Below are 24857 nucleotides of genomic sequence, written 5' to 3'. Positions count from 1 at the left end.
ACTGTAAACTGCGCAAATTAGTATGAATGGGTGTGGGTATGCACATGCTCTAACATAAATTGGTATTCAATCCAGAACTGGTTTCCCCCTTGCACATGATGCTAACATGATAGGCTCTGACTCCCATTGACCGTGCAACAGCACGAGAGTGTTCAATACTCTCAGTGATGAATGCTATAATAGAGTGACATTGGGTATCATTGTCACCACACAGTCTCACATTTTCTGGGCACCAGCTTTGGTTTCAGTGGGTGTTCTCTGTGTACATGTCACAATGGGTTAAGTCTAGGCTTCCTATCTTTCCTTCCATTGCTGCTGATTTAGACCTTAGTTCCCAGAGACACTAAATTGATTTGATAGAAAGAGAAAAAGAATGGAGAACATAATATGGAGTTTATGCCGGGGACAGCGAGACAGAGAGAGATGTAAATGGGGGAGGAGAAGCCCTTGGACAGGCATGTAAATTTGATTAATGTGGGATAATAAGGTGAGCTGTAGAGAGGCAGACAAAACAGACAGCACTGTGATGCTGCAGGAGGAAAAAAAACACAGGGGCTGCATGTAGCAGGAGACAGAGCAGGCCAGCAGCCCTTGTGAAAGGGAAATTATTCAGACATCAGGAGGAAAACGATGGAGGGAAAGCATGAGTGAAGTGGGTGTTTTTGAAAAGAGACGGTAATTTATTGTTAGTCCCTTAGTCCGTTCACCCTCTGCGAAGCACACTGGAGCATCTTAGAGACAGGAGTGCAGAGGAGAGAGAGAGAGAGAGAGAGAGAGAGAGAGAGAGAGAGAGAGAGAGAGAGAGAGAGAGAGGGAGGAGGGAGGAGGAGGAGGAAGAGAGGAGGGGGAGAAAGGGGAGGCTCCGGCTCCAGCTTTGGCGACGCTGCCATTGAGCTGCTGATCGGCCCAGCGGCTGGAGTGTTAGACACAGAGAGAGCCGCAGCTGCAGCACTCGCACTGTCACAAGGAAGAATGCAACCGTGGATGGGGTGTCATCCGAGAAAAAGACAATAAAGGGATTTTAGAGGACATCTCGCAGCTGGCTTCTGCGTGGAATAAGGAGCACCATTGCTTACCGTCTCTTTTTCTGCTTGTCTGGTTGCGTTTAAATGATCCTGTGCAGGAGGGATGCTCGGGGCTAATGTGAAAAGCAGAGAAGTGGATCTCAAACAGGAACCTGGTCAAGAAGATACAGCCAAGCCTTTTGGCAAAGGTGAAAGCAAAGGCATGGCATCCAAAAGAGGCAAGCCAGGAGGACCGCAGGCTGGCCCGCGGGCAGAGCTCAGGGTTTTTCGAGCTGGCAGCACTGAAGGCCGCTTGCCTGTTTCATCTAACCTGCGCAAGCAGAAGTCACTCACCAACCTGTCTTTTTTGACTGACACAGAGAAGAAGATGCACCTCTATGAGCCCAAGTGGTGTGATGACATGAGCAAGCCTGCCAGCACCTACCTCAAAGGGGGGCATGAAGTCTAAGGAGGGCACTGGGCAAGCCAACCTCTCACGTAACCTCTCCAAATCTGAGCACTCCCTCTTCCAGGGCAAAGGTTCCCCAAAGCCTTTCAGCCCCCTGGCAGCCCCCTCCAATCTTGGCAAACCCAGCCGCATCCCAAGAGGTCCTTATGCAGAGGTGAAACCTATCAGCAAAGAGCCTGATGGTGCGGAGGACAGCAAGTCTGATGATGAGATTCTCTCCAGCAAGGCCAAGGCAAAGAAGGCAGCTATGCCTGTGGCACCTAGTGCCAAAGGTCAGGCTAGTGAGGACAATAAACCCTACCTGAAGGTTGACCCTGAACTAGTGGTGACAGTCCTTGGAGACCTGGAACAGCTGCTCTTCAGTCAAATGCTAGGTGAGTAGCGGGTAGCCGGCATGCCAGGTTACTGCAGTGAGAAGGAGGGGCGTGTATGTACTCAATGTGTGTTTCACATTAAATAAGAGAAGAGTGCTGCCATGTAGGGGGCGCCATTGCCCTTAGCCCATTTCCTGTGCCTCTTCCTTTAGGCACAGTTGCCTGCCTTGTCAGTCTATAGTGCCTGCTTCTGTTGCCCAAGCCAGGAACTGTCTTCTTCATGTGGTGTCTGCCTGCCTGACTGCTGCTGTCTCCTTTTGCTTGTAGTGATTTGCACTTCTTGGGATGCACATGAACAATGTTTGTGTGTGACACATCTGGGGCCCACAGCTAATGGCTTTTTAGGAAGTTCCTTGTGAAATTTGAAGCCTCTCAGCATCTGTTTGCTTGTAGGGGTCTGTTTGTCAGAGGTGTCTGCTTCTCAGATAGCACAAGGAGCATTTCATTCACTCTGGGGGAAAGGAAGAGAGCACTAAAGTCTGGTGAACGCTGGGACCCATCCCCCGTCCCAGCAAAGGCACCACATGCTCTAGTGCTGTTCAGAGGGGCATCTCACAACCCTGATGAGTAAAGCAGCCTCAGGGCATCCAAGTCGCTGGCCACTGGCTTTCTTCTGTGTGCTGGTTATAGCACTGTCATAATTTCTAGTAGTGATGAATATTGTAAAAATCTTAAGTCTGTACAAGGAGCACACATGGTTCACGTTGACTATCCTTATTCGCTGCCGTATTTACTATAACACCATGGTTCATTTTCTGGCTTTCTCATTTTTGGTTTTACCTCATACTAAAAAACAATGGGGTGGGAGGAACTGTCATCCTTGTTGGTTAGGCTTTCATCTCTAGTGTTCATGGTCTGCAACCGGCACTGAAACCAAGGGAGGCAGCAGAAGTGTTGACCACCTCTCCACGCCCACTGGTTCTCTGTAGATGAGTACTACAGCTTCAGTCTACATTACTCAGCCATAGCCTCCAGCTGCAACTGAAGGCTTTTAAATAGTTTTTGGGGCCATAGGTAAAGACTGCTACATACTGTTTAGATTCCGCAGAGATGGTGGTGCCTGCTTGTGTTTTTTGGCCATGGGGTGACAGTGGTTGGGGATAGGTGCTATCTGCAAGTTGCCATCACTGTTCTTCCACCAGCTTGTTAGAGGGGATCAAGATACATTGACTGACTTGCTTGAAAACAATTTGTGATGATATAAGCCCGTTGCTAGATGGTAGGCTGGAGAGGTCGGCTTCTAGGATGGCCTTAGGAGGATTGCCTCCCAGTGCCCTTGACATGCCCATCACATTGTTAACTGAGGAGCATACAGCAAAGGAGGATTGTTGTACACAGAGACAGAGAAAGGGTCATGCTGGGATACAAACACAAGGCAAAATCACATCCATGCTGGCTTACAAGCACAAATACCAGAAGTGCTTGTGTAGCTGTAGTGTAGGCTTTTTTTTTTTGTAATGGGGTTTCTGCATTGTTTGAAGTGACAGCATGGCTCACTGAAGATCTTCTTTACCACTGAACACCTTCTTCAGCAGGGAATGTTTCACCTAAAACAAAGAGGGACCATGTATGGAGAGCCACTTTCATTTACAGTTCAGCTGTGACAGGCAGGGAGCCAAGAGAAAATTTCTTGTGAGATACTGCAAAAATCAAGAGTAGTTCTGGTTCTATGTCCCATGTTGCTTTCATATCTCCATATCTTTCTTTTTGTTTTCAAATCAGGCTCACACTTATATGTGAGAAATGATGCAAGCTCCACTATGGCATTCTCACTACATCCATTTATACCCACAAGTAGATGCTGTGTATAGCTGTGTACATGCAAAGTCAGCTTCTTGTTATTAATGATTAATCAATCAAATTTACTCCCTTCTGTCTCTATTTTTAAGAATCATAAATGTATCAACACATGTTCCAAATTTATTCTCTGTATATAGGGCAGTAGATTGTCATATTTAGACATAATTGGACATGTGGACTTTGGCTACTATAACTTCCTTTACCTTGCTTGTGGATAGAAAGGGTTCTGTGCATCTTTAAAATCCAGGAAAATTGGCTATTGCTTCACAAGTCTGTTTTGTTGCATGTATTGACTGTATAAAAGTTTTCTCTTAAATGTTATTTGCTCATTATCACACTCAATGCCTTCTGAAATTGCCTACATGTGCTTTTGTAATGATAGGCCATTTCATTGATTTTTTTGTTGTATCTTTTGTCTGCTGGCTGGTGTTTTCAATAACTGATTGATTCATGTCACAGTAGTATCAACCATACTGCTTTCCTCAAAAATGGATTCTCATGCATTATCTATACCTCCTTTCACTCAGAGTGACCTTTTACTTGTCTCGCCCACAGCATACTATGCAAGGAAAAAACTTTTTAAATGATCTAATGCTTATCTATCTATCTATCTATCTATCTATCTATCTATCTATCTATCTATCTATCTATCTATCTATCTATCTATCTATCTATCTATCTATCTATCTATCTATCTATCTATCTATCTATCTATCTATCTATTATTGAAGTGCCTGTGTTTGTGCACTGCAGGTTAAACACCACCCTTGCTGTTTACAACTAAATCACACACAGACAGGGGTAAACTTTTCAAGAGCACTCTTGTTAATAAGAAATGAAAAGTCTTCCTGGCTAAGTCTTGCTATCCGCAAAAACAGAGCAGAGAGCATTGAGGAAATCTTTTCCAAGCAATGACGTGCAGATGGGCCGTGATTTCCCCCCTTTTCCCATGAGCCTGAACTAACTGGCCACACTATACAGCCAGATTCCTTGCTCCTCTTCCTGTCCTTTAATATTTAGCATGCTTGTCAAGTACAATTCTAGTTCTAAATTAGTGATTGGAATGGCACCCATAAAGGAAAAGGATACTTGTCACAAACAAAGGTAGCAGCAGGAAGAACAGCCTTGTGTGAACAGGAAGCCTTGGCACGTTCCCTTCTGAGAGTTAGTTATCCACACATCCAGACTAGGGAGTTTTTGAGCATAAAGTTTACAATATAGATGAGTTTGTTCAATTACTCTTCCTCATTTGGTTAGTTATATTAAATCTTGTTATTATAACTTATTTATTTACTTTCTAAATTAAACTGGGGTTTTCATTAAGGTGATGAGAAGGTATTTTATTATGGAAATTCTTTGTAAGGAAGTGGTCCCTTTTGCAGTATCTTGAAAGCACTCATCTTTAGTACTCTATAAATTTAGCTGATTTAAATCTAGTAAATACATTTTGTTGATGCCTTTGAGTATATTAAAATCCTGTACTAGAAATCCACTACAAGTAAAATGAAATTTTGTGCCTTGTTGGAACATCATATACCCTCACTTCATGGATGTGCCTGCTGCCTCTATTTTATATTGATGATCAAGCAACTTTTTTGACAGCCTGAACTAGATTCTGATGATGATTTGTCTACTCTGTATACTAAACACTCTTTTGTCGTGTCATAGTAGCACATACCCTTTGACCTGAAGGATGCACCTGCTACCTCTTCTGTATGAAGATGATTAATTTCATTCCAACATTAGAACCTTTTTTCAAAAAACAGGCCATTTCACCCAAAAAACATGCTAATCTAATTCACTTAATTTCAAGTTTTGAGTCATGTTTTGAAGATTACCTAAATTCCATTAGTTATTTATTCAATTTAGTCTTATATATAGTAAGTGCCTTGAGCACAGGAAAGACACTATATAAAACTGCTCTTATACACCCACCATGCTCTACACTGAATGAAATGTAAGCTGAAAATTTCAGACATGGAATATAAACATCATTTTATGTAATATACAGTGGAACCTCGGTTTGCGAGCATAATTCGTTCCGGAAACGTGCTTGTAGTCCAAAGCACTCGTATATCAAAGTGAATTTCCCCATAAGAAGTAAACGAAACTCAGATGATTTGTTCCACAACCCAAAACTATCATATAAAAATGATTAATACAAAATATAAAGTAAAAATACATAAAACAAATTAACTTGCACTTTACCTTTGAAAAGAATCATGGCTGGTGTGAGTGAGTTTCTAAACTCTTGTGGGATTGCACCCAACGGGACGACACGCGGAAGAGCGTCCCAAAGCAATCGCAGTATCCCAGCGCTGTAGCAGTTCTCCATAAAAGCGAACCTGAAAAGATCGCGGACATGCTATAAGCGCCTGCCGTCAATGGGTGATACAAGGAACAAGGAACATTATAAATGTGCAGGGCCCTGCCTGACTGCTGTGTCTGTGTATAAATAACCGCGCTGTTGCTGTTTCAAGCTGAATAAAGCTTGTTTTGCTAAAGTACTGAGACTCAGCTTCGTGTTTTAGGGTGCAAGACGGGGACACACACACACGCGCGCACACAGTCACAATGCTAATGCTGTAGTAAACACTATACGCTCGTACGGATGTTGACTATATGAGTGAGGCACGCCGACTCAGACAGAGAATAGGAGATGATTGCCCACAATCCTGCAGTGAGAGAGAGAGAAGAACCATCAGCTCAGTTGTGATCACATGACGCTCAGTAGACAAACTACTCGTACTGCAAGACCTCGCTCGTTTATCAAGTGAAAATTTATTAAAAATTTTTGCTCGTCTTGCAAAACACTCGTAAACCAAGTTACTCGCAAACCGAGGTTCCACTGTATACAGATATACACACTTCATGAACTTTGGTCTATGTTCACTCAACAGTATTACACACCTCCCGCAGATTTCTCAGCCACATGCTCATGCAGCACACCTTCTGTTCCAACTCACTCCAAAAGGGCGCTTCTGAATTGAGTTCTAGGGACTCTGCAGAAGTTGGGAGACCTGGGGACCTGGGTTCACTTCCCGGGTCCTCCCTGCGTAAAGTTTGCATGTTCTCCACCTGTCTACGTAGGTTTCCTCCCATAGTCCAAAGACATGCAGGTTAGGTGGATTGGCGATTCTAAATTGGCCCTAGTGTGTGCTTGGTGTGTGGGTGTGTTTGTGTGTGTCCTGCGGTGGGTTGGCACCCTGCCTGGGACTGGTTCCTGCCTTGTGCCCTGTTTTGGCTGGGATTGACTCCAGCAGACCCCCGTGACCCTGTGTTCGGATTCAGTGGGTTGGAAAATGGATGGATGGATTTAAAAAAAAAATGAAAGGGCGGCACGGTGGTGCAGTGGGTAGCGCTGCTGCTTTGCAGTTGGGAGATCTGGGGACCTGGGTTCACTTCCCGGGTCCTCCCTGCGTGGAGTTTGCATGTTCTCCCCGTGTCTGCGTGGGTTTCCTCTGGGCGCTCCAGTTTCCTCCCACAGTCCAAAGACATGCAGGTTAGGCGGATTGGCGATTCTAAATTGGCCCTAGTGTGTGCTTGGTGTGTGGGTGTGTTTGTGTGTGTCCTGCGGTGGGTTGGCATCCTGCCCGGGATTGGTTCCTGCCTTGTGCCCTGTGTTGGCTGGGATTGGCTCCAGCAGACCCCCGTGACCCTGTGTTCGGATTCAGTGGGTTGGAAAATGGATGGATGGATTCCCTATAAACTTTACAGACTGTAGTGCATGAAAACCTCAGAAGGGCATCTGTTTTTGAGCTGCTGGAGCTACCACTGCTGGCACCAAGATGTTTAAAGTTGCTCAGATCACCCTTCCTGCCAATTCTAATGTTTGCTTGAATGACAATTAAACACTCTGAGCATGTCTACATGGTATCGAGATTAAGTTGTTGCCACATGACTGGCTGTTTAGAGGGGGATGCTATTACCTGATAAAGTGCCCACTGAGAGTTTGTATACACATTTACAGATTGGTTTTAGGAGCTCTTTTATTTTTTAGTTTTGTGACATGAATTGCACAAAAAATCTCTACATATCCATCTCTCTAGCACACCACTGAGTTTGTGCTAAATCCTTTAATATATATAGTCCACAGCTTTGATGCCATGGCCAAGCACTTTATTAACTTGTGCAAATGATCTGAAGCCTGAGTGTTGTGTGAACATATGCTGTTCTCAGAGTCTCCCATTTTGGTGGTGTAAACTGCATGAGGTACTTTGCAATACATTGTCTTAATTTGTATTTTCCAGTTCTTTTCCCAATTTTGAACCTTGTCAGTATTTAGTGCTGGTTTTCAGTTTTGTGTGTTTACTGCTGTATTGAAATTAACATCCTTGATTTAAACTTAAAAGACTCAGAACGCAGACAAAGATCCTTAAGGAACTCCCCACATGACCACACCTCAGGAGAAGCATTCTCCTATTAGATGCATTCTCAGTTTCCAGTACAGTAATCCTCTTTGAGTCATTTAAGTATACTAAACATGATAGCTGTCTGTTGAGAAAAGTTTAAAACCAGATCGGTCAGACCATTTATGTACAGTATGTTCTCTTGTGCTAACAGTTCACTGTGGCACGGGAGAGAAGTAAAGCTTTCTAGTGTGTAATTATTTGGATCCATTTTTTCTTGATGATTGCTGTGTTGGTGGTGAGACAAACAAGGAGCCAGGGTGGGGAACTTGGTGCTTACTTACATGTGAGTCAAGACTTCAGTAATCCATACTAAACTTGTGAATCTGAGGTGGAGTCCTCATTTTGAGCTCAGAGTGGTTAAACAACATCTGAACTGCAGCCAAGATGGGAGAGTCAAAGTTCACAATGACTCCAGAGTTGCTGAATGGGGATTTAAGAACAGCTAAGAAGAGGTGGATTGTTGTTGGAAGCCTTTATCTGATTTCCTCATACACTTCACATCATGCGGTAGCCCCTGAGCTTCTGCAGCTATCCCTAGTGCACATTTTCCTCATGCTCTATCTTGTGCCTCATGCATCATGCATAAGTTTATCACTTCTGTTTGCAGGCTGGAGGGTCATGAAGGTGTAATTCAGTCTCGGGTTTCACTGTTAAACAGGACTGCTGGCCCACTGAAGCCACTGATAAAATATATACTGTAAAAGTGTGAGGGATGGTTTTGATCACTATGGGGTACGTGCTCTTGCTGTAAAGCTGCACTGACGTGTTTGTTCTAATATGTCCACTTCAGAGGTGCCTATCCTCAGATGAGTAGACCTGATATATTCATTCTTCCATCCTACACAGTCTTTTAATTTTATGGTTGCAAAGAGCAGGAAGTTATACTAGCACTATGAGGTACAAAGCAAGATCAATTGGCAGCTGGGATGCCAGTCTCTTGCAGATCTAACACACACTAACACATCCTATGATTCTGATTTACATGTCTTTAAAAACTACAAGGAAATCTACAAGGAAAAGAGAAAACATGCAAACTGCATAGGAGAAAATATGATCCTGTAGTGCAAGGTTATTATAGTTAAAGAAAACTAAAATCAAAACTGATACTATTATTTAAAAAACATTTTCGTAAACTGAAATAAAATAATTAGCAAAACCGAAATGAAAAACTAAATTTAAACAAAACTATTAAAGTAGTTGGAAAGTCTAACTGAAATAAAATTATAATTTACTAAAAATATTTTTAGGTTTCATTTTTGAATGAATATTCTTGCCGTTAGTCTTTAACCTTTGTAACTTTTAACTCTAAAACAGAAAGTCATACACCACGAGCCGCCTGCATATATTCATCCAGTGAACGGCGGCTGCTGACGGAGGGTGGCTGATCACACAGCATTTGCAGTGACAGAGCAAGTTTAACACAGATGCGTAAAGCGTGTGAAATAGAAAACGATTTTACTGTGCCACTTTTCTTTGCGCTTGTTGTATATCAAGGTGTAATTCAAACACCTGAAATTGGAATGTGCTGGTCAATAAAACCTTTGCCGTATGGACAGAAAAATCATGAGTGAGTAACGTTTCAGTTTATTTCTCAGGTGCCTGTGTTTTGTTGACAATAATTCATCTGCCACTTCGCACAGGAAAAAATCCTTTTTCAAAATAAAATGGCACTGATCTAGAGACTGATGGTCAACATACAAGATCAGCATATTTTTACTGACCAATCACTTTTGCTTTAAAAAAGTAACAACAAAGCGATACAAACCTTGTAAAATTCCTGAGCTGGCAATGTCTCTACAGAACTACAGGTAAATAGGCAAAGAGAGTCTGGGGAAAAACTAAACATACTAATGTGTTTTTGTATTTATACTATATTTATTAATTTATCTATTTTAGTTTATATTCACAGAACAAAATACCTGATATTGTGAAAATTAGCCAGTAACAAAATTATGTTTTAAAATATTTGTTCCCCTTTTATAATTTTTCTCTCTCTCAAAAATAGTTGAAATATATTCTTTTTGTTCTTAACATTAGCCATGTCATACATATTGCATACCAGGGATTTTCCTGCCTTGCATCTAAACCTGCTGGTGTAGGCTCCAGGTTTCCTGCCATCTTGCTCTGCATAAACAGGTTTATATAATGTATATATTGTTCCTAATCTCAGATGCTGTCTCTGTCGTTTTGTGGCTGTCCATACACCTCTTGCCTAGTCTTGCTCTGCTCGTTATGGGTTTACTGTTCTTATGCATGGTCTATTCAAGTCTCACTGCCCCTAACCTTGACACTATATGCTTGTTTTTCTTTGTTTCCCTCAACAAAGCTACATGGGGTCTGAACACTGATTCAAGCCTAAGAGCCCTGTTCTTTCTAAGCCCCCATGATTTTCATAATCACACCTGTCAGAACACAGTAGAATCTATTTTCTAATTTTTTATATCTTTTCAGGCCTGCAGGTGGTAAAATTCTGTCTGTAAATTGTATGTGCCTGAGATGGAATCAGAGATCAATATGGCTGGTAGAAAATAAAAAGCCCAGTATGGGAGATTTTTTGAATGCAATATTGATGGCATTAATTATAAGCACATTGTCTTGGAGCAGGATATGTTGTGTGCTGTAGACATTTAGAGTAAAAACCCTCAAACCTTAAAACTCACCTAAATTTCATTGCAAATTGTCCCATTCTGGGCAAGAAAAGGAAAAGATGAAAAGTATCAACAGTCAGCACACATTTGTTCAGCACAAATGACATAGAAAATATTTTAAAAATTATAAAATTGTATAAAATTGATCATATTCAGTATCTGGTTTTAATTATGCTTGTTTTTATCAGACAAAAACAAAACCAAATAGTAAACCAGGTAGTGTAGTAAGCTTCCGATAACATTAAACTAATATTATATCCAAAACTGTAAAGTGTACAGTTCTGTCTGATTGTGACAATAAACTCCATAGCAGCTTTTTAACCATACCTTAATTACTAAAACTAAGACTGAAACTAATAGATATAAAAATAAAATAGAAATGTCTTTGTGAAATAAAAACTAAATTAAAACTAAAAATATATGGTGAAGGAGAACTAAAACTAAATTGAATTTCCAAGTAAGGTCAGAAAAAATATAGAAGTAAAAACTAATATAAACAGGCAAAACTATAATAACCTTACTGTAGCGTTATGCACTGTGCCATCATACAGTACCACTCAGGTCAAATAAAATAAGCATGAACTTAGTTCAGGTTCACCATCATGACTTAGATTAAGGAGTTTTACATATTTTAAGACATTAAACATAAAGGCAACTCACTAGCTGGAGCAAATATTTGGAAAACACTTGTTATTAACCATTCAGTCATGCCACACTGAGTAATCACACCAGCAGACATTTCTCTAGCCCAGTGGTTATTCCAGAATACATGTTCGAATTATTTATGTGCGAAGTCCATATTTGTATAACTGCTAATCAATGTGCTTACTGTAGAGCGTAATGGGAGAGCATCCTTGATGTCACTTCACACCAGGAATAATGTAATCGGTATCCAAATGATTAACATGATATGTTTAATTTAATATACAAGACAGAGTTGATCAACAGGAGAAAATAAAGTAGGAAGCCAAATAAACAAAACAAGAGCAGCCACTTGACTGGGCTCTCCTACATGGAATGTTACCCTGTCCAACAGGAGCTGACAGCTGGGCCACTTTTCCACCTTCTAAAATGGCAATCACATTCTCTTCTGTTTTTTTCCCATCTCTCTCTCTCTTTACCTGTCAGTGACCATTTGTCCAAGTCACCTTCAAACTCAGCTGATACATTGGCATACATAAACCTTAAAGTTCTACACATGACCAATTTCCAGTCAAGATTCAAAATTGTTTCCAAGTGAGCGTTGCACTATACTATTTACATACAGCATATGCAGAACTCCCATAGGTAATCACACCACTGGAGCCTGAGCTGGCCTGGTATGTGCTTAATGTGAAAACCAGATTCTGTGCTGCCTGATTCTGGTTTTGGGTAGCAGAGTCAAATCTCTCCCAGCTGAGAACTGTCTGCTGATTGCTGTGGCCTGCTGGACATTAGCTGGCCTGCCACCAGCACTTGGTAGTGTTAGTCTTTGTTATAGAGTCAAGAAGCAATAACATAGCCTGGTTATCCTCCCACTAGATGCTTGGTGTATTATTGCAGGCCTCATCCCACTATAATAGGATTTGTCTCCAGGACACATTTCAGGTCTCTGTTTCCTACACTTGTGTACAGAGGAACTCTCCATTTGTTGGTTTAGGTTTCTGTTTCTCTCTTCATGAGGTTCCAGTAAGTACTCTCTGCTGTCTTGTGCCATTTTTTGAAGCACATTTGCTGCTGGCAAGTGAGATATGAAGTTCAGGTGTAGGACAGAAACCACTTTTGGCCTGGACACCAAATTTTCTAATTGGGCACAATCACAAGCACACATAGCCTGTGTGACACAGTTTAGAGTGAGCTCTTTGGGATATCTGAAGTATCCTAAGTAACTGAAGAAAAATATTGCATGCACAGAAAGAACAGGTACATCACACACGGATGGTAACAAGGATGGGAATTCAACCAACATTCTCAAGATGGTGATGCTGCAGTGCTGACAACTTCTTTATCCCAGGAATAACTCTGCATTGTCAGTCCCAATGACATTTACTTGGAGGGTATTGATTCCCTGCCTGTAACTGTCCATATGAAAATTGAACTGCTCAAAAGTTGATCTTTAATGGATCATGATAATTAAAAGAGATACATGGTTTATGTTTCATTTAAGAATCAACTTTGTCACAGATGTTTCTCAAAAATTCCTTTAGAGGAAACAGGTTTAGACAAAAAGCACACATGAGATACAACTGAGGTAAAAGGAGTCAAAATTGAGAATTTGGTTTGAAAAGCATGGTGTATTTTGTGAGATCTCTTTCCAGTCTTGTTTTAATATCTTTCAAGATTTCATATTTTTACGTATTATTGGACTGATGTCTTTATCCAAGGTGAATTAAAACATCTGAGATACAAACATTTCTTTTATTGTTCCAGAGGGAATGCAGATCAAGTGACTTTGTTGTGATCTCATGGTGTCAGCAATGGGATTAGAACACCCAACCTTTAGTTGAAAGTCTAACGTCTTAACCACTATTCTACACTGCCTGCTTTTTCTTCTAGTATGTGTGTGTGATCTAATTGGAAAACAGCAATATAAATTAGGGAAACTAATAGTATTTCTCAGAAGCAAGGACTGCCGTTTTGTAATCATAGTAAAGTGTTTTATTACCACAAATAACTGTTCACACATTTCACAGTTGAATACAAATACTTTCAAACTGCAAAAAAAAAATTAAGACCTTAACTTGGAAAATCTGAGCCCATCTTGTGACTTTGCTGAGATCTCTGCTGAAACTCAGCAGGAGACACCAGGGTATTTTGTCTCAGGAGAAAAATCAGAAAAGCAGGAGACAAAAAATGCCTCAATTTTATTTCTTCTGATCTCATTGTTGTCTAGGAGAAACCAAAAATATATTAAGGAGATCTCTTTTTTGATTTTTCATTCCTATTAGTGAGTTCCTTAAGAGTCTTGTAATAATGGATTGAGGGATCAAAGGAAACAGCGCATCCATCATCTGTTACCTGTCTGGTCACCACTCCTGGTATCTAATAGGCAACAGGAAATTAAATTAACAACTACAACCTTCCACACTTGTTATGGTGGTTTGTGTTCTCTACATCACAACTTGAAGAAGGTCAGCTGCTTCTGCTTCAGACTGGTAGTCACATCCCTGCACACTAATCTCTGCTGTTTAACCCTCCTTTGAGTGTAAGCCCATTTGGTTGCTTTAGAAACATTATTAAAAATTGTACATCTCTAGAGTTCTGAGTTCAAATTCTGCCATGAATCACTGTCTTTGTGGAGTTTCCACAGTCCTCTTGTGATGGTATAGGTTTTCTACAGGGTTCTTCACATTCCAATCTTTTCCTTTCAGAGTCACTAACAAACTCAAGTCATAGTCCTAACTAGCAGACTTAACCCCATAGATGCCTGCACAACCCTGACTATCTGTTTGACTGTTTGTAGGATAAACTGTAGGTCCTAACTTACAAACAGCTCACAACCGTCTTTTTCAAGATGTTTCTGCTTATTGCAAACCCCCACGAGCTCTAGTCATGCCTCTTTCATTCATTTATTTATTCATTGTCACTGATGGGCAACAGTGGTCTATAGCACCAATTTTGCATGGACGTGGTTGATGGCAGTGCTCTGATGCTGAATAAACTGGACAGTGTCACCAATTTACTGTATCCAGGTCTGACGGGGGCAACCTGGAGGTCCTTTTCAGCCTGGAGATAGACACCTTTCAGCCTTCTGGGAGACAGCAACTGCAGCAGTACTGTGGGCTGGAACAGCAGTTTCCAGGCATGTAACATGGCTGAAAAGTGAGAGCTGCTAATGGGTGGTGCTATTCTAGTAAAATTTCAGAGGGGTGCAGAAGATAACTTCAGAGTACTGCACAAAGTCATACAAATAATGCCAGAGTATCTGGCATTGGCTTTGCGTGTTGGAGCAGGATATGCAGATCGTAGATTTGATATATTCTTGTCATGGTGTTTATTTTATTGTTCTGCTGCCGCCAGAGTTTTTGTAGTGAATTCATGCCAGAAGTAGTGAGGCAAATTCTTCCAATGTTTGTTGAACACCTGCCATCAGAACACTGTTTCTTTTCCCAGGTATATGAATTCACAGAACTGCTTCTCTAACTGAACCTTGAAAATGATGCCACCTGTGTTCGTCCTAAACACTGCAGTTTCATTTTCTGCCAGGGCACACGCAGATCCAAATTGAATGCCTGTGATTCAATTTGCTCAAGTCTATAGTTTTGTGAGCAAAGGGTTGAGTAAGGTAACATTGTCCACATAGTTAACGTCCGTAGAGTGATGTTTTGGCAAGGTGACAGCATTGTTGTGGACAATGCACTCAAGAGTCCAGTCCATGGCTGTGCAAAAGAATGCAGGAGTGGTTCCTTCGTGATGTTCCTTGATGAGGCTGAGGAGGAGTATCGGAACACCAATTTCTCTTTAGCTGGCTGTATCACACCAATGTTGTGAATAAGCGTTTGGGATGGATTTTTTTTTTTTTTTGCACTTTTGTTAATTATAGCTTTGAATTGTGATTTTTTTACTGTTGTTACACCTTGTCATGTTGTGTTTCAATTTTAACTTCTGACATTTTGCCCACTTTATCTCATGTATACTTTTGTTGGCAATGATGCCTTTGTCAAGTGCTTATTGCAACCTGGAATTGATGTTACTTTAACATTGGCACATGGAAATAATGTAAGATGGCAGTGTGCACAAACAGCTGTCCACGTTTTTGGATAAAGACTTAATAACTTTTAGTGATTTCACTTTGGTTAGAAATTGTGAACATTTAGTAACAGTTTTGATCTATTGTTTTTTAATCTTTTTTATCTTGATCTTTCACACTTATGTTGATTTTGACAACAATTATTATAGGCCTTCTGAACATATCAGCCAGGGTATGATTTTTAACTATTCTTTTGTGGGCCCCTTTTAAATTTAAAATTTTAATTTCCTTGGTTTTGAGGTATTTTATCAGATATCTTTCCATCTAACTACCATAACTGCTTTTATGTCAGATTCAGAATTATCTCATTGGAAGAACATCTCCCCCCACAAACACAAACTACCATTGAGTTCTGGCTCACACATAAGACAAAACTCAGCTGGTAATCTTTATATTTTGGGACATTTTTCTCCCTAGTCCACCCTAGAGTCTCAAAATATTCAATCATAACCCCTGAGCTGGCTTCATGGCACTGGGTTCCTGCATATTCCAGCACTTTTCTGCCTACCTTAAGCTCCAGCAGAGTCCTGAGACCCTCACCATTGTATTCAGTGACCACTGGCTTTCTGCCTCATTCTGAACATTATTATTCACACTAAACTTCTCCCGCCACCCTCAAGAGTTCTGACTAACACAAGACCCTCCACCCCCAAGAGTTCTGACGCACACTGAGACCCTGGAAATTCTCCAGAAGTCTGCAGATTTCAGACATTTTCAGTGCAGTCATAACTCCTCAGCTGGCTCCATGCCAAGATAAAAACTTGGCTGCCCACCCTGAAGCCCCACTGATTGCTGACTCACATGTAACCCCACAGATAGTCTCCTGAGGGTTGCACTTGAGTTTATTGGGGAGTCTAAGCGAATTATAAAAACATGGCAAGTCATATTGTGAAATGCATTGGCCTTTTCTTGTCTAACATATCCTCCAGAGGGTGTAATATTTCACCACTAGCCCACTGAAAAAGACCACTGTCAAAATCACAGCTGACATCATAATGGAAATCTGTCTTGCTGTGTGCTCCTTTTAATATATTCATTCGGAATGTCTGTGTGACCAGGAGAAAATGATCTGTGAGCGTTTTCAAGAGGAAGTGTGGCGTATTGGAAGAGGCATTGAACTATAAACAGAAGCACACCTATTGAGCTCAGCCACTGATGCCTTGTGCGTCCTGCGTGAGTCACCAAATCTGCCAGGTTCCCAGCCATGGAGGTATAGACTACCTCACTACACTGTGATTTGTAGGTCACTTTGAATAAAATGCTAAAAACATTTAGGAAAACAATTTGTGTTTTAACAATAAGTTCCCCTTTGTCAGTACCTCTGAAATTGAAAGGATTCGTTTTTTGTCATTAAAGTGTCCAGACAGGTGGTGGTTCACCAGAGCTGTTGTGGCTCCAGTGCGTATCTGGGGCAGTGGAGGTCACCTTACTGTTACCAGCTCAACTACTTAGTGTGCAGTTCTTGATGATAAAAATGATCCATTTCCACTGTGCCACCTTCCCACCGAGTGACTAATGTGCGGTGGGCTCCTTGTGGCCGCTGGTCTTTCTCTGAGTAATTTTCTACAAATCATTAATATCTTTGCAGACGGATTCTCGCCATGCAGATGTAAGAGCAAATTACAGTTTTCATTTTTTATAGTCTAGATGGTATATTGATTAAGAGTCTGCTTCTGTGCACTTTGTATGAGACATTAATCTGTAAAATATTATTGAGGTTGAATAGAACTAATTATTCATCAGTCTGTATTCCATGTGGGTGGGGGAGGGGTGCTGAAGCCTAACTTAGCATAGGACAGGAACAAACTTCAGATGGAGTACTAGTCCATCACAGGGCACACAAATGAGTTACTCTTCACTTTATAGCACACAATACAAGGTATTTACAAATCAAATAAGAAACACAGGACAAGAAGGAAAATTAAAAAAAAAAAAGAAAAGTAAGAAAAGTTATTTGGAAGTATTAAAACACTCTAATATGACCCCAAACGTCATGGCATCCATTCAAAATATTACACACTCATCCACCACAAATTGTCAGACCTGCCTCATCCACTGCAGAATCGTAAGGAAATGAAGTCTGTGCTGGTAGCTATAGACATAGGGCAGCGACCAAACCTGGACAAAATGCCTGTATTTTGTATGTACACAGAGCAGTGGCATAGCGTGGGAGGGGGTGGCGTACCTAGGGGGGTTGGGGATCAAGGGGGGGACATCTGTCCCCGGGCGCAGCATCTAGGGGGCGCCAAATTTCCCTTTCCCATTGCATTTTGGCAAACAGGAGGAGGCGTGAAATCTTCAGTTGTCCCCAGGCGCTGAAAACCCTAGCTACGCCTCTGACACAGAGTTGATAATCTTTACGTTTACTTTATATAGTAACTTTCAAATGCAAAGAGTATGACAAGGGTGATCAGAATTAATCGAGAATAACAATTCAAAGTAACTCAATATAAGAAAAAAGATCACCAAATAACTGACTGACAAAATATACTAGAAGATAATGAAGTATTTGAAAGAGGCTTGACATATTTTGACATCTAGTAAAAATATAAAATATAAAGTAGCATTCTCAAATCTGCTTAATCCAGTTCAATGCCACATAAAATGGAGCCTATGCTGGCAGCATCAGACAAGTGGCAGGGACACACCCTGAATAGAGTGACAGTATCTTGCCTGGCCAATTTGGAATTTCAAATTAACCTAACCCACGTGTCTTTGAGGATGTAAGGGACTCATATTAAAATCTCACACAGACATAAGGAGACCATGCAGGCTCCACACAAATCACTGCCCATTGCAGGATCTGAACCCAGGACACTGTTTCAATGAATATAGGGAAGAGTCATTTCTCAATAACAGCCAACATTGAAGAACATTAGATTCATTTTTAACAGAGAGAACAGATGTAAAAATGCAAGAGTGAATTTTAGACAAGATTTAAATGATATGATCAGCAGGAAAGTACTTAATTTAGGCTTAATAAAGCATTGTGGCTGCTCCTTAAACCTAACCTGCACGTCTTTATACCATGGGTACTCCAGTTTCCTCCCACAGTCCAAAGATACGTAGGTTTGGTAGATTGGCAATACTAAATTGGCCATAGTGTAAGGTTGATGTGTGTTTGAGTGTGTGTATTTGTATGCATGTGTTCGCCCTACTATGGATGGGCACCCAGTCCAGGATTTGTTGGTGCCTTGTGCCCTGTCCTAGCTGGGACAGATTCTGGAAACCCCTATGACCCTCTTAAGAAGTAATCAGGTTAGAAAATGACTGAGTGACATTGAAACTTTTGAATATTAAGTAATTTTCTTCAGATAGATTGCATATGAGTTGTCAATTATGATCTGAATTTCAGTTCTCTTCTGTTAAAGAAATACTTCACCAAAAAAATATATTTTTTTTATTTATAAGTTATTCTACATTGTTCTTACTGACAGCCAAGAAAAACCTTTAACCTCATGTTTTCATGGAAAACAGAGATAACAGCATTTCTGGTACAATGGGCTTCAATGGAGACCTATTTTAAACAGCAGCAACAATATCACATCCACAAAAAATCTCAAATTACTTGTGTCACATAATTCAAATGTGAAGTATCCTGTCGTATGCTCACAATGTCCCAAGCACATATACTTTGGGTAAAATATTATTAAATAGAGAGAATGCTCATGACAGAGAAGAACATCTAAATGGGATTGAGCATTTGAGTTGGAGATGGGTCTTTCCCCTTATTGGCAGAATGATGCAGTTGACTGACTGTAATAATGTCCAATCACAACAGCTTCTCCAGCCCCAACTCCCCAGTGCATCAGACTTTGTAAAGTTGAGAAAGTTTCTGTAAGTTGCCCTTCTAAGCCAAAAGCTCTGTCCATTTCATATCTGTAATTGTCTCTGTTGTTTCCAACTATAACATTTTTTCCTTTTGGATTTCTTAAGTCAACTTGTGCATTGATTAACACTGCAACCACACCACTCCATGGAACCAGGTTTGAATTCTCATTGGTTCACTATTATTGTGGGATATCTATGTTGTATCTCTCAAAACCCCATTGTTTGTGAGGTTCCCTTCCAAAGATTTGCACTAGGAGCACTAACCTGACTTAATCTGATGGACTGGCACCCATCCAAGGTTTGTCCCGGCATTGGATGGCCTCTGACTCCCTCACAATGCTTAAAGTTTGCTGAAAGAGAAATGGATACAATTTTACAGTAAGCATCTGATTTCAAAGTAGGGTATTTTTCATAGAGTAAATACTTGAGTCAAAAAAGAAAAGTGGAATCAAGACTTCTATCTGCTGAGAGCTTAGTTACGAATGACTCTTCACAGAGTAGTGTTCTGAAATAACAAGAATGTCCATATATTCACAGAGACAGTGTTATTATGGTATGTGTGGTGATGGCAGAGATGTGAAGTAAAATGTAGTAGCAGAGTTCTATAGATCAACTGATTTCAGAGAGTTGAGGGGCAACGTTGTCATAGTATTTTCTGTAGGACCAGATTCAGGACACCAGAGGTGCCAGTAATAGGTAAGGGGGTGTTGCTGCCGCACTCCCTAGACTGCTAAAAGTATTGCCTGTAGGTTGGCACTGTTACATATAATTCATCTGTTCTGTCTGTGTCAACTCTTTTGTAAACTGACAGAACTTGGAGCAGGAAGGAGAGAATGAGTATCCAGCCTCTGGCTAGTTTGTTTTGTCAGTTTGATTCACACTCCTCCCTGCCTCCACTATAACAGACTGTCACCCCTTCTGATTGTTTATAGCACCTTTAATGATGAGCACCATTACAAATGAAACACACGCTTTCAAAGCAGTGTGCCTATGCTCACGAGATAAAAGGTGTGAAGTGACACTGCAGTACTCTTAGAGATCACTGGCCACACTTACAGCAGCCTTGAAATTGTGGCAGAGAGGCTGATGAGTTGGTGTGGAAGGGTGTAAGTTCCAAACATGCTTCACAAGCCACTCCTCCAGCTTTCTGCAGCCCCATGTGTACTGTGCAAAAAAACATTGAGATGGTGATGATGCTCACTGTGGAAGATGCCATTTACAGGAAAAAATGCCCTTCTCCATGACAGGTAGTGCCACTGAAGAAAATAATACTTAAAGCAGACAGTATTTGTGTCTTGGGATTGTAGACGGAGAGTGTTGCATTCCTGAAAGAGAGGACCCACTGCTCATCATGTCTATAGCCATTGCATTGTTTCATTATTCTGCTACAGACCAGTAGGGTCTTAGCAACAGCAGCCAATGGGACTCTGTAGCCTCCCACTGCTGCCTTATTTATATGCTCTCTACCTCTGCTGCTGCCTCAGTCTGGACCCTGCTGTCACCCTGTGGTCACTGAGCATGGTAACTATGGAAACAGTCCATGCCGCTTTGTCAGCTGGCCGACAGCAGCTATTCTAGCAAGGGCAAAGCTAATCAGGCTGATGATCCCAGCTCAGGTTTGTCCCAGTCGTTTATGAACACCTGACTATTTGTTCTGATTATTGCGATCTTAATGACCTTAAGGTGTGCCAGCCGAGGTAGAGTTAGGGGGCCAAGAGGTAATGTTGATGGATATCCTATTCTATGATGGTGAGAACTGTGTGACAAAGAGCATCTTGAGAAAGACACAGGTTATCTAGTTGTTATCAAAGATGTGCATCAGGTTCAAATGAAGAGTAAACCAAACTGAACTAAAACCCTTACTTCCCTTAAATCCTTATCCAGTATGATTAGGTTGCCCGATTAGGTCAAGCCCAAGCACTAACTGTTTGGATTCTGCATATTCTTTCCGTCTCAAGGTACTTTGGCTTTCCTCCCACTTCCCAAGCATGTGTTTGCTGACAAAGTATGATTGAGTATGGATGTGTGTAAGAGTGTGCTCTGTGATGAACTAGTGTCCTGTTTAGCATAGATTCCTGACTGACAACCTGTACTGCTAGAATAGATCACACCATAAACTGAATAAGTGAGTTAGAAGGGTACACAGATTTAAGAGACAGTGAAGAACTTCAGCCTTGTGAAATGTTGTGGTTGTGGTTTGGAGGAGAGGCGCCTAAAACTTCACTGACTTATGCTTCATTTCCAATACATTATTTTCTGAAGCTTCCAGCTGTGTAATTTCACAATTCAGATGGTCCCTGCCTCATTGGTGGAACCTGTGCCAACTTTGAAAGGCCTCTTTAAAGCCACAGTGACATTGCAGTCACTGGTGTACCGACTTGATTGTCATCCAAGTGCCTTTTTCCTCTACACCATTTCTAAAAATTCAGTTAATTATTTGAATTCATTTTGACTATTTTGACTTGTGCAGTACTAACTCTTTATGCAAGATGAAGTGTTGCAGACTGCAGACAAAATGCAAACACATATTGACTTAGACATTTGGATCTGTGAAAATGCATTATATATAGACAAACAGTTTATAGTTGGTAGAAATGAGCATGGCAAAAAATGGAAATAACATTATCCAGCCTGCTTAAACCAATTCAGGGTTGCATGATCCTGTTCTAGTAATATCATGTGTAAAGGAGAAGTCAACAATGAATAGGACTGCAGACCCCCTCATGCACAAACTCTTTTGAAATTAGTTTAAAGTGGTCAGTTACAATAACCTTCATGTCTTTGGAAGTGTGATGAAATCAGAATACCAGAAGAAAAATTCACATGGCCATAGACATAATGCAGAAAGATCTCACAGATAACAATGAGGTACTGAATTTAAACCCAGGATACTGGATCCATAAACCAATGTCTTTTTGAAATGCGCCACTGTGCTACCCATTACATGTCTATCCATTTTTAAATCCATCTAATTCAATTCAGGGTTGTGGGGCAAATCTGCAGAATTCTGTGCTAGTCTGGAAGCAGCTCAGTATGGAACAACAGCCCATCTCAAGGCACACTCATTCACACCAAGACAATTTATACTTGTAGTCACCAATTAACCTAACAGCCTATCTTATCTCTAAATTCAGATAAGGAATAAAAGTTGGGCTACCTGGAGAAATAAATTACAAAGGAATGGAGGAGACTTCACATGGACAATGACTGGGTCAGGAATTTAAACTCAAGACTCACCAGCTGTTTGGCAGCAGCACTAACAAAACCTTCTCAAACCCATTTAATCCTCTCACATGTGGCCAATTTTGAATATGTAATTAACCCATAAATTATGTAACTTCTGGAAAACCATGGCAAGTTGTTCTCCATGAGATCAACAGTAAAATGTTATACTATAACATTCTAAAACATGCATAGTGTGATTCAGATTTGCATAGGGAAGGAACCAACCCTGAACAGGGTGCCAGTCCATTGCTGAGCCCAATCAAACACACCCTGACACTCACACAGGGCCAATTGAGAATAATCACTTACCACACACAGCTGCAGTACCAGAGGAAACCCCATGCAGATACAACAAGAATGTGTAAACTCTACATAGACAAGATCCAAGCACAGTATTTGAACCCAGGACTTTGAACTAGCGTGTATAAATACAACAAAAAAATGTAACCTCAGAAACTGTAGAAAGCTGCCTGTTTTACATAAGAAGAGATTGGCCATGTGACAGCAGGCCAAGACTGTAGTTTAATCCTAAGAATGCTGAGTTTTCAAACTATTTATGTGGAGACCACTGTGGACTTGCATGAGAGGCAATTCTTGACACTCAGGTTCAATTCCTCTTATGGAGGCCCAGTAGAACCTGCCCTGTATCTAGCTTCAAAAACAGTGATGAAGCATGGTGAAGCTCCCAGGACTTAGACAGTACATGAGCTGTAGGTTGCCATGTGAATGTGTAGTTGACTTTGAACAGGCTGATACCTCTTCTGTCAACTCAACAATCCCACCCCTTTCCTGCTTCTCTTTTGCTGCAGTCTCCCCCATGCTACAAGCACTGCACTAGATACACTTTGTATGCATCTTTAAGAATTCTCAACATCAGTAAAGCCTGCTCTGCTGGAGACTGAAGAGAATGAGTCAGAGTATGCCATATATCTGAAGTTCAGGGATATGCCGACTTTCTATGCTCTGTACGATTTCTAGTGTAGCGTGTTGACGAGACATGCCTCCTTGCGCCTTGTCAAGTTTCATTTATTTTCTGGTGCCATTGTATATGTGCCAAGAGTATCAGAAAGTCTTCCTAGTCATGTCAGCTGTTTCAACATATTTAAAGAGATGTGTGATAGAACAAAGTGTGTCTGTGATATAGAGGCAATAAGTAATAAAAAGTGGAACTAATATGGAGATATGTAACCACGATTTGGACTAAGTTGGTTTGATAATAGAAGAATGTGATCTGCTTGTTTTTTTAAGATTCATGCAAACATTTTCTTATGATTTGTACTCGATCCCTTCATTTATAGAGGTCATGCTTTGAAATGGCATGTATGATTAATTAAATGCTCACATATACCACAACATCCATCTTCAGGCTTTCTTAAACAAGTTCAGGATCATGGGAGGCCAGAGCCTGTCTTAGCTGGGAGTCCATCACAGGACACACTTAACCCACACTCTCACTATCACAATCAGAGTCAATAATTTATCAAGAATACATGTCTTTAAGATGTGAGAAGATAACTAGAGCACGTAGAGAAAAACTAATACATACATAGGGAGAACATGTGAATTCAGAGACAGAGACCAGGCTGAAATTCAAACCCAGGACTTCAGAGTTGTGAAGCAGCAGCAGCAGCATTAACAAGTACAGCACAGTCCTACATGTTGTGGTAGCCAGCCCGGACACAGACAGGCGGACACGTTGACATCACCCACAACAAGTTTATTATACATACTGTTTTCACAAATGCACCTCAAACCCCCAAACACCCCAAAGTCAATGCCACTCCTCGAATACCTTTTCTTCTTCAGGCCGCCTCCACTCCTCTCCCTCAAGCTTTGTCTTTTCTCCTCACCCGACTCCAGCCCTGAATGATGTGCTCCAGGTGCTTTCCGGCAATCTCCCACCGGCACTCCCCAGTGTGGCTGAAGTTCCTGGTTGCGTACCTGGAAGCACTCCGGGTGTCCCCACTTGTCTTCCCCCCCAGCACTTCCTGGTGTGGCGGGAAGTGCTGAGGTCCAGGGTTCTCCAGGTATTGGGGTGCCCCCTGGCGGTGACCATGGGCCCCTACAGGGTTGGGCTTCACAGGCCTGTACCCGTGGTCCCCAACACAACCAGGTAGACACCCCCTTGTGGTCAGGAGGAGGCGTGAGCCCTCCTCCGGTCCTCTTGGGCATCCTGGCTGGGTTCCACCCCCAGGCGCATGCCACAATGTGTATTACATAATTATTTATATAAACTATGTTAATTATGCTGAAGAAAGAGTCTGTTTACTATTGGTACTGCCATCTGATAATCTATAGCCCTTCCTGCCCATGCCAGTAGATGTTTCTTTACTTCTGTAATATTTTTTTGATTTTGCCTATTTGA

General features: G+C 41.2%; 1 protein-coding gene across 1 annotated transcript in view; it reads left to right on the top strand.

The window, feature by feature from the left end:
- The first annotated feature begins 874 nt into the window (after positions 1-874).
- Positions 875-24857, top strand: part of LOC114648132 (neuron navigator 1-like) — a 249027-nt gene continuing 225044 nt past the window's right edge. The window contains 2 exon segments of the mRNA XM_028796973.2: positions 875-1442; positions 1444-1847. Of these exon segments, the coding sequence (XP_028652806.2) occupies positions 1129-1442; positions 1444-1847 (718 nt within the window). The 5' untranslated portion in view covers positions 875-1128.

This window comes from Erpetoichthys calabaricus, chromosome 3 (genome assembly GCF_900747795.2).
Source record: "Erpetoichthys calabaricus chromosome 3, fErpCal1.3, whole genome shotgun sequence".
Lineage (NCBI taxonomy): Eukaryota > Metazoa > Chordata > Cladistia > Polypteriformes > Polypteridae > Erpetoichthys > Erpetoichthys calabaricus.
Note: the sequence above shows the minus strand (reverse complement) of the source record. Positions and strands in the feature narration are given on the sequence as shown.